At 43.8% G+C, this 10,285-nt stretch overlaps 1 protein-coding gene across 2 annotated transcripts; it reads right to left on the bottom strand.

Annotated features, from left to right (window-relative positions):
* Positions 1-674: 674 nt before the first annotated feature.
* CNOT8 (CCR4-NOT transcription complex subunit 8) lies at positions 675-8,742 on the bottom strand. Of its 2 annotated transcripts, none has more exons than XM_063349580.1 (7): positions 8,654-8,742; positions 7,531-7,730; positions 5,719-5,912; positions 4,090-4,251; positions 3,108-3,252; positions 2,331-2,441; positions 675-2,002 (listed from the first exon to the last, which is right to left on the bottom strand). In XM_063349580.1, the coding sequence occupies exons 2-7, from the start codon at positions 7,645-7,647 to the stop codon at positions 1,853-1,855; spliced, it is 879 nt and encodes a 292-aa protein (XP_063205650.1). In that variant the 5' UTR covers positions 7,648-7,730; positions 8,654-8,742; the 3' UTR covers positions 675-1,852. The 2 variants fall into 2 exon arrangements, with proteins under 2 accessions (XP_063205650.1, XP_063205648.1); XM_063349578.1 differs by lacking the exon at positions 8,654-8,742 and adding an exon at positions 8,513-8,647.
* Positions 8,743-10,285: the final 1,543 nt, after the last annotated feature.

The following is a 10,285-nucleotide window of genomic DNA, read 5'->3' as shown; positions in this document are numbered from 1 at the left end:
AGAAAAAAAGTAGGAGGCAGGAATTTTTTAGCTCAAGAGCCGTTCCAGATTCTTCCAGACAAATGCAGAGCCTATACTGATAAATCTCCTGCTCCGAGCCGAGTAAAGCATCAGAACAACTTGAAGAGCAGTAAGTGAAAGCCAGGGGTTATACCAAAACCAGATCCTTTTGTAGATGTGTTAACCTGGTAAACTCTTGGCACGAACTTGAACTTGCTAAATTCTGTACAAAGTACTTGAAACCAGGAGGGGGAGCTAGTGCTTAACCGAACAGCCCTTCTATACTTGAGAACCACTAGAGTTTAGATGAAGCAGGAAAACTTCACACAGGACAGATAAGCAAAACAGATTAATCCCTTTAAGTGGCTATGCTGCACTGAAAGAATACTCCACCAAGTGCTGGCTGTGCTGAGAGAGGAGCAGAAAGAGAATACGAGTCCCCCAATGAGAGTCTAAGCTCAGCTTTCATCAGCTACTGTACAATAAGCTCAAAAGATTTTACTAAGAACTACCCCAGTAGCACTTCATAATCAATAAAAGAAGAAAGAAACTTGAGCATCTTCCCTTTGATTATGTATCGCTCAAATTCAGATTCCAAAACTTGAACTTCGGGAATTTTAGTGCTTCATGGAAAATCCAAAACAGTGCCCGGTTTAAAAATATTTATTTTACAAAAATTAAAAACAAGTAGTATTTACAAGCATTTTAAATAGCAGCTCTAAGCCTCAACTCCTAATAATGGATTGTTTAAGCTTGTTTAAAATGCAAGACAAAGTCTTAAAATTTAAAGTTTGCCATGTCCAAAAGGCTCGGGTTTTTCGTTTTGTTTTTTAAGAAATGCCATTGCAGAGCTGTTGGAGAAAAAAAACCCATAGGATAGCTCATTTTTTAACAAGTCAGAATCCCAAGTAGCTCTTCCATCCTCTAACTACTTTTCAGATGTCTATAATGAAGAGAAAGGGAGCTGTTTTGTTGTCAAGCATATAGTAAAATTAGGGGCTGGAGAAAAGGAGCAAATACTTATCCATCTGCTGAACTACTTGTATTGCAAGGAGAAGAATAAAATTTGTAGGTTAAGCTGAAGAAGACTAAAGTCAGAGTATTGGTCCAATCCCCCGTCAAAAGGTCCTCGTGCAAAGGTGAACTTTTAGGCTCTCAATCTATTTCCAGAACAGTTTATTAATACCCATAAGAACTAAGCTGAGGCTCAGTATGAGTCAAACTTGTACCGTACAGAATTAGAAACTACGGAGAGCTGATCAAATCAGCACCAGTAATATCCATTCCCACTGTTGTTAAAGCAAATCTCTGAATATTTTTAGCTGCAAGGATCATTTTTAATGGCACCTCTTCCCAAACCTCTGCAGTGATCAAAGGGAGTAATTTCCACAGACTACACAAAGATAAAATAAGCAAAACATGAGGTGAAGCAGTCACCCTCACAACATGCAGAAGTTTTAAAATAAGCTTTATAAAGCACAATTTGCAAATTTGTGTGGATGTCTGTGTCCATTTTCGCTGGATTTCCAGACTCTTAGCTCTACTGAATATTCTACCATTAAGTCTTCCTTGCAGATTCTGTACAGTATAAAGAGGAAAAAAAGAGGTATACACAGTAGGGTCTGTCTTTTGCCCTTGGTATTAAAAAGGTGGCAAACCACAAATGCTGGCATTAGGAATTCAGTCAACTCTCTTCGGGGTTTCAAATGAAGATGCAGCTCTTCAGCAAATCTGCAGGCCTTCTGCAGGCTGTATACTGTAGATGCCTGTTGTTTGTGACACTATTAGGGAAAATGGCTGAGGACAGCAGCTGCCAATATGGTAACCGTGTTCTGCTGAGGGGCACTGCTTATCACGGCTGCATGTTGTTGATAATAGCCAAAATGCTCATTTTCTCCTGGGCCGAGTCCACATCTTCATTTTGTTTCTGAGCCACTCCTGTGCCAAGGCCATACAACCGCCCACAATACTTTGCGTCATCAATTGTATCCTCAAAAAACAACTGCAGATTAAAAAAAAAAAAAAACAAAACACAAAAGTGAAGAAACAGGTATTGTTTAATTGTGTCTCTAAATCAGGAAGCACCCAATGTTAATTAAACAGCTCATCTGAAGTCAGCCACCTCTAAGATGCAGCAAGCACACGAATAAAAATAAACACACAAAAGAGGAATAAACAGAAGTCTGTGCCAGTATCAACAACTCCTATTATTGGCAGTTTGAAGTGGGAAGGCCACAAGGCTCAAAAAAAACCAAAACAAACACATTGTGCATGGTGACATTTATGGATAGGAACTGGACAAAGAAGAACCATAAGGAATACCGCAGTACCTCTTTCATTCTGAAGAATGCCATTCCCGTGAGAAGAGAGTCCGATCCTGCCTGGTGTTGTCGTCCAATTCGCTGCAAATCCAGCTGATCTGCCACTTCTTGAAGGCCACCCTACAATGAGAACAGATTGTATTTTGGAAGATCCATCTCTTACCAAAATTGCCACACTTCTCCAAAACATGAGGGCAAACACTGGCTATGATGAATTGATGCAGATTGCAGCAGTACACACACACCAGCTGTGCGTGAAACAGCGGTAAATATCGTTTAAGAACACATAAATACTCCTCAAATTTAGGTATCTTGCTTTCCTCCTGCAGATACTTGAGATGACTGTGGGTACATTCATAGGTTACAAATGCTGGACCCTTCCCTCCCTTCCCTCAAACAAGGCTGTGATTCAGTAGATAAATTACTTTCAACCCTCTGAGCGTCCACCAGTTATTCAAGTCATATAATAGTTCATGTAAGAAGAAATACTCCACCTTGCATAGGGAAGGTAAGCATGTGGAATTATAATTAGCCTCTGAAATTACTGATACACAAACCGGAAGGTTATGGCAGTGTCCCCTACGTAATACATGTATTGATAAGTCTAAAACTGAGGAGGTAGTTATCTATTAGATACAAACTTAGTCATAGGTACTTATGTGTGACTACAAGCTTTTATACACATTCCAGTTTTAAGACTTGATATATGCAGCAGTTCTGTCGCTTCTCTTGCTCTACATTTACAGTGTTGATGCCCACCCATCACGTGCTGGGAGATACAAGTACCTTGAGGTTTTTGCAGCTCTTCATTAAGTATTTTACATCATAGATAGATGGGAAGAAAAGGTTCAAGATATGGAAAAATTCATGTTCCTCCTCTGGTAACCTGGAATCTGTCAGCAGCTTCACCATGTAGCCAAAGTCATAACCACTGAAAACAAAAACACAGAGACCAGATAAGCAGGAAACACCTATACTTAGTGGGTACCTATATCTCATTTTTCACAAGAGTTTTTTATGCTGTAGCTTTCAACCTTTAACATTTTCTGACATTCATAGAACTCCTCTGGATCAGAGCCAGAATTCATCCTGATCATCTAAGTCAATGTAGGACTTCTGAATGCTCCCTGGCTGCCTCCGCTAACCTCTTGCGGAACAGCTAAGCCATTGGGAAGAACATAATTTTCTTCCCAACACTCCAAGTTTCTGTAGCTACAGGCAATATGGAAAAGCAGGAAACCCTGTAAGTATCTGTTGCCACCACCTCTTCCTCCCTCAAGTCCTTTCACTTGTGATGGTATCAAGGACCAGAGGCTTTGTAATAGTTGCCTGAAACACTACAAGAAAGACATCTTAACTACGCAGATTTCTACCTCTACATGAACACAAGATGGAAGTTGAGAACACCATCAAGAGGGTAAGGAAGAAGAAACAAAAACCTTACTTTACAGCGCACACAAGTTTAATAAGTGTAGAAATCACATTTCAACTTGTTAATAACTTCTTCTATAGAGGAAGACTATAACAGCGAAAGGATTTGCAAGCAACACATACACAGAATTCAGATCACAGTAAGTGCTAGTACAAAATGAAGTGCCAAGCGTCCTTCCTTCTTAAACTTGGCCTTTGTATCTGTAAGCTTGTTTTACGAACTGCAGAGCTGCTAATTCTTCTCCTTAAAATCTGTGTCAGTCTCCATGGACAAAAGCAGCAGTATTTCAACCAAAAAGAGATTTCTCACTTCACAGTGTCAGTGACCATCACCTACCTGTGGAAGGAGAGCCATTTCACACTGTCACTAAGGACGACCCCAGATGTCATAAGCAACTCGGCAAAATGCAGGGTATCGATCCCTTCTTCTTCATGCTTCTGGAACTGCAGCCCAGAGCTGGCGAGGAGGTCTATGGAATCCTGAGAGTACATGTCCTCCCTGAAGGAGAAAAGCAGCTTTGCACTCAAGGTACTAACAAGTCAGGCTCATTTTAGAAAAATTCCCCCCATACTGTGTTTAAAAAAATTGGAGTGACAAGTAGGCTATCTCTGGGTTCCACATTTGTCTTTCTAGAAAATTCAAATTAAATCAGTTTTAATACCACTATTGCAGCCTCCTACATCCATACCAAGCTGTTCTGCAGTCATAATTAGTTAATAATGCTGTTGCTAGTAAAAATTCCAAAGAATCCACCTCCACAGAACTGAGTGATGTTTTGAAAAATGTCACTTCTGCAAGGCGAACAGAAGCACCACAGATGAAAGCACGGAGAAAAGGGGAGGTCTCCCAAGTAGGATGACATGTAACTCTAAAGCACTGAGCATCATTCCTGTCTACATTTTTCTCTTTCGCTTCACAGCACAAGCACATACCACCGTATCATCATCTCCGGTTCCATCTCTGGGAGTAAACAAAATTGCATAATACTTGACTAAGGAAGGTGGATGGGGATGAGTGATGATATGCTTGGTGGAGAGCTGAGCAGGAACCCGACTTCTATACCAGTTTGTTTCATTTAAGGTGGGGGGGGGGTCAGGGAGAGAAGGACATGACAACACACAGAGCAAACTTCATGCCAACTATGATAATTGAGTCAAATGAAGTGATTGCACTATGAAAACCACTTCACTCTAATTCCAATACTTTTAAAAGGCTCACAAAGTTGTGGAAGTAAACATTGCACCTTTTGGGTTCAAGAGCTGTATGATCTGCACGCACTAGCTATGAATTTCTGTAATGTTTTCCAATGACAGTTCCATAAAAATACTGATTGATTTCCTATAAATGTGTGGTTTCGCCAGACAAACCCTCTCTTTATTTCCTGGCAGGTCTAGTGGTAATTATGCCAAGTTTGTCTTTACAATTACAGGGGAAGGGATAATGAACCTTGTTTCAACTGTAATCCAGGATATTGCAGCGTAGAGCTGACAAGAACAACGGCCACGCTCCACTTAACAAAATTCATTCTCCTGAACAGGTGTGATGATTACACCAACATTTTTTTTAGATCCCAGTTTATATTTTAGCATGGATCTGTAAAGAGTATTTTCCTTTTTTCTGAAAACAGCACATCCATTTACTTTAAGCACAAAGAGATGGATTTTTATATATATATAAAATGTATAAAGTTGTTGCAGAAAAAAAAAGTTTAAGGCACATACAATTATTGGGGATAGGCTATTTATCATGGGAAAGGCTATTAAGGATACGATTTCAGCATGGCTTTGACTTCCAGAAATACTGCAAACTTCCTGTCATGCCAAAATAGGTTCCCACATAATCTGTACTAGAATCTGATTTTTTTTATTGCTCAGAACCAGCCACTGATGATGAACATACGGACAAAGGAAAGCATTACTTCAGCAGAATAAAGTAGGCGATTATTCCCTAGCTCAAGAGACTCACGTAAGGTTGAATTTGAAGTTAAACTGCCAGGTGTTGATGCCGGAAGGATATTCTCCTTTCTCATTTGTGAAAGTCAGGCCCAGCTGGATAATTTTCAGAAGGTCAACGTTACACCGAAGGAGCTGATATTGATAGTCTATGGAACTGCGGAATTCACCAATTGGCCTTACAACAACTCCAGGAAACTCTGTGTCCTAGGACAGAAGCGAAAAATCTTATTTCACCACTTACTTTACTTGGAATCATTATTATCATTCTATTAGGAGTCTATTCATTTCTACGCTTGCAGGTCTCAGCGCTGCGTTCTGTGAATTCTTCTGTAAAAATCACTTACTTTCTCTCCTTTCCCATATTCAGACAGATTTTAAACTGCTTCAAGTCAGACACTAGAAAAGCCCTACACAATTTGTTAACTATTGTATTCATTCATTTATTGAAGGTATCCTTTCCTGCCATTTTGTTTTATTCCCAAACAAAAATGTTATAAAGTCATCCAACATGCACTATTGTATAACCTAAACATCCCACTCTCGCAAAGGACTAACTCTCTCATTTTCCCTAAGTCTACCAAAATGGTATTTATTTATTTATTTGGTGTTCTTCCATGAATTTAAATGCAAGTTAAATTTAGCACTCTGACCATCTTCATTTGACAGTCCAGACAGATAGTGATAACCTTCACTGGTTTTGAGGAACAGCCAATGCCTACAATAACGAAAACTACTGCCAATCAAAAAAAGACCTTAACAGCAGAGCAACCATCTATTATGCAGAGAACATTTTACTTGGCCAGTGACTGTGTGCTATCTTTGCTGAACCTCAAAATTCTAGACTATTTTTACTCTCAGAATAGGTCGCGTCACTTATACTGACTACAGCATGTGCAAAAAAACTTTCATGGAGAATACAATGCTGTGTGTCTGACAAAACTTCTCCCTTGCCCGAGATCTTTTTGTGTCCACTCTTACAGCACAGCCATTAAAACAGGTCATAAGCACACTTTCAATGAGATCAAATAGAAGCATTTTCCACTGACATATGATAACAAAAACCTCATATTCACTACACTGAAATACTACACACTCTGGGGGGGCACGTGTTTTTATGCCACGCTTTTATTAAGGACTTTTCATATCTTGAAGTTTAGCGTTCCCAAGCAAAGTTGGCATAACTTACAATATCATAAATAAAATGAGCTATTTATGTCACTAACTGGCTCCTGCCAAGCAGATACAGACTTGGAAGTGCAGGAAGAGATTCGCCCAACGGGAGAGATTCTAGTAATCTTAAACAAAGCTTTCTGAACACATTATCATACCTACAGCCAAAATATTTTTCTTCTGTAAGAATCAACATCTGACTCCCTTAAAAAGGAGGCAGCCCAGCTGACTCGTTGTTACTTGCAGGTCTTTTGTTCTACAACACCACGGCATCTTCCATAACCAAAGGGAGAAACTTTCAAAGGACAAATACACTGGTGGAAATCGGAGGATCTACACTCAGTTGTACATCTGACCGGTTTCGTTTTCTGTTGTATAAGCTAATAGATGCTGAACAGGTAAATATTAAATGAATTCAGGTTTTTAAGGTGGTCTCTCTCTTCCCCATCTTTCACTCCATCCATATTCAACACTACCTGTATTAAATTCTGGACAGCTTCTACAGAACAGTTTCCTAATTTTTCACCACTTAACTTCTAGCTTGGTTTGAACAGGGACAGTGGGAAATAATTCCTTGCTCAAGAATCAGCATCTTCCCCTTCCCCCAAAAATCCCCTAACTAAGGCAATTAGGTCAAGTATAAAATATTTACCATTGCAATGTAGCTGTAACTTAGAACAATCTCTCGAATTTTCCTCATCTCTTCCTCCAGATTGTTCGCCCATACTTCACAGATCACCTGGCTGTTCTCTGCAAGGGCTGCTGGCATCTTGCAGGGACCAGAGTAAAGACAGCTGATGCTGAATTCAGATGACAGCGTAGAACTGCAAGCTGTGCGACCTTATCAGTGTGCTGCATTAAACAAATAAATAATGCTTTATATGAAGAAAGATCTACATATAAGAATGAATGCCCTGGCAAAATCTGTCACACTTCCATTTTCAGATTCAAATAGCCCATTTCAAGTTTACACCAAGTTTTTTCTTGCTTTTATAACTTCCTGTAAACAAGCTGAATGAGAAAAAAAAATCTAGAGCATCCGTTCAAGGTACAAGAGTGGATGCACAGTTAACCGTTTGGTTATTTATGAAAACAGTCATTCTCCCTGTCTGTCTTGTCCTGTCATACGCTCTGAAACTTAGGGCATAAGAGGCACAAGCAAGGAACCCTCACATTTAATACTTTTCAAATATTACAATAGCTTTCAGAAACAGCAGCAGAACACTTTACAGGCTACATTTATAGGCACGAGCTTCCCTGACATAATTCAGGAAATACTGAATTTAGTTTATGCTGCCAGCGCTTATAGCAGTGCTGCCCCTCGCATAAATCACCGCTCGTTCACCGTTTCCTGCAACAACACCGGCAAAACCACCCCCCGGGTTCCGCACGCGGGGGCTCCGGCGCCCCCACCAACGGCCGGGCCCTGCGCGACCCGGCACCCGGGGACCCCTCAACCGCCACCGCTCGGCCCGACACCGGGTGGGGCGACCCCGCTCCCTCGGCCCGCCGACAACAGCCTCGCGTCCTCTGGGCCCCTCCCGCCGCCCTAGGCCGCGGCCCACCCCGGTGGGGGAGCGGGGGCCGCCGTCCCGCCGCCGTCCCCTCAGCGCCCGGGGCCACCCCGCCCCCACCTGCTCGCGCGCCGCCGGGCCGGGCCCCGCCGCTGGCGCTGGGGGCGCGGCCGCTCTCTCGTTCCCCCGCTCCCCCCCGCCGCCGCTGCCGCCGCTCGTCCGCTCTGCCGCTCCCCATCGCCGCCCCCGCCCCCACCCTACCTGCCCGGAAGCCGGGGCCGGGCCGGGGCCGGTCGCCTGCGCGCAGGCGCGGTGGGGGCCTCCGTCAGGGGAGGGGCGGGACTTCCGGGTTGCCGCTCGGCACTCTCGCGAGAGATATGGCAAAGCCGCCGGGGCGCGCGCGGGCGCGCGGCGGGGAGCGGGGGGGAGGACGTTGCTTGCGCGCGCCTGTCTCGCGGCCGCGCGCGCCCCCGCGGAGGGGAGGGGAGGGGAAGGGAAGGGAGGGGCGGCGGATCCCGCAGGCGCGGGGTTTCTGCCCGCAGTGCGCCTGCGCAAAGCCCGCGGAGGCGCCCTCGTGTCCTCTTCCCCCGCAGCGCGGCGAATGGACTCGCCCGGGCTCCCCGCTCCGGGCGCGGCGGGAGAGTCCAAAGTCCGCCGGCGGGGGGAGGGAGAGGAGAGCTCGCTGCCCTCTGCTCCATGAGGGGATGGAGGCGTCGAGGCCTTCCAGCCCCGCTGGGCTCCCGCCATGCCAGCGTGGCCAGCAGCCCCGCAGCAGGGCCCTGGCTGAGCATCCCCAAAAGAAATACCGGCTGCCTCTCCCTCAGGGAAGGGAGGCAAGTGGGCCACAGCAGAGACCCTTGGGCTGCGGCCTCCATCAGGCCTGGGCTGTGGCGAGGCCCAAGTCTCCCCGCAGGCTCTCAGGCCTTTCCTGAGCGGACCAGCCGTGGGCACACAGGGTTGTGGAGCAGGACGAGGGTGTATTTTTCAAGATCATGAGGGCAAACTGCTGGTGTCCTGGCACGTGTTGCTTATATGTTCTGTGTAGCAAGCTCAGTAGTTGAGGAAGTTCTCTTTCTGCAGGAACTTAGAAGTCATCATTCAAGTACCTACTATGCCTGCAAGCGTTTGGGCTGGCTTCTCCTGCTCCAGAAATGCTATTTAAATTGCATTAGGAATAGAAGTTCGTATCCAGTAAAGCAGTGTAACGTACCTTCTTGTGTAACATAGCTGCCAACACTTGCCTTGCTGGCTGATGTTGATGGCAGATACGCAATTTATTTGGAAGCTTGTCTACTAATAATTAAGCTTAGATAGTATTTCCTTTTTGACTGCCAGTCTTCTGGACAGGGTCGCATCTGTTATAAAATACTGCAGTTCTGGTACTGCTGCAGAATAGTTATCTGCCCACCATTTGGGAGTCTTTCACTGAATCTCAGCTGCTTGCTTACCATTTTGCTAAAAGAATCTGGAAAAAAGAAATCTTGGTGTCTATTACACTTCGGACATAGTTCAATGTCTCAAGTTTAATATTCACACATCAGCAGGAACATAACTTTCAGAAAAAAAGGTTTTTCTGACTACTGCTCTCTATCAAGTGACCTTGGTGCTGTCAGCATCTTATGACATCCCATTATAGAACATTATTTTGATTCAAAGTTTATCTTCAAGGATGATAAATAGTTACCATTTTGCCTTCTCAGCTCTGCGGTCTCTTGCATTGTGCAATTTGTATATTATGCAATATGCTAGATTAGATTGGCAGAAAGTAATGACCTTTCTTCCCATTGTCACTTGAGTTTGGGATTCTGTGCAAGAAAACATACATTGTTAACAGGTAAATATAGCAGGTTGGATTACAGCACTCTAAGTATCAGGTTAGAATATTATCTTTTT

This window comes from Chroicocephalus ridibundus, chromosome 11, assembly GCF_963924245.1.
Source record: "Chroicocephalus ridibundus chromosome 11, bChrRid1.1, whole genome shotgun sequence".
NCBI classification, from domain to species: Eukaryota; Metazoa; Chordata; class Aves; order Charadriiformes; family Laridae; genus Chroicocephalus; species Chroicocephalus ridibundus.
This window is presented reverse-complemented; position numbering and strand designations above follow the sequence as displayed.

Bases quoted from the DNA above. Each gene is read 5' to 3' on its own strand.
- CNOT8 (XM_063349580.1), bottom strand. From the start codon at position 7,647: ATGCCAGCAGCCCTTGCAGAGAACAGCCAGGTGATCTGTGAAGTATGG. The intron at 5,913-7,530 runs GTAAATATTTTA...CTTCTGTCCTAG, and splicing joins GTTACAGCTACATTGCAATG to GACACAGAGTTTCCTGGAGT. The intron at 3,253-4,089 runs GTAGGTGATGGT...TTTTGTTTTCAG, and splicing joins AAATGGCTCTCCTTCCACAG to TGGTTATGACTTTGGCTACA.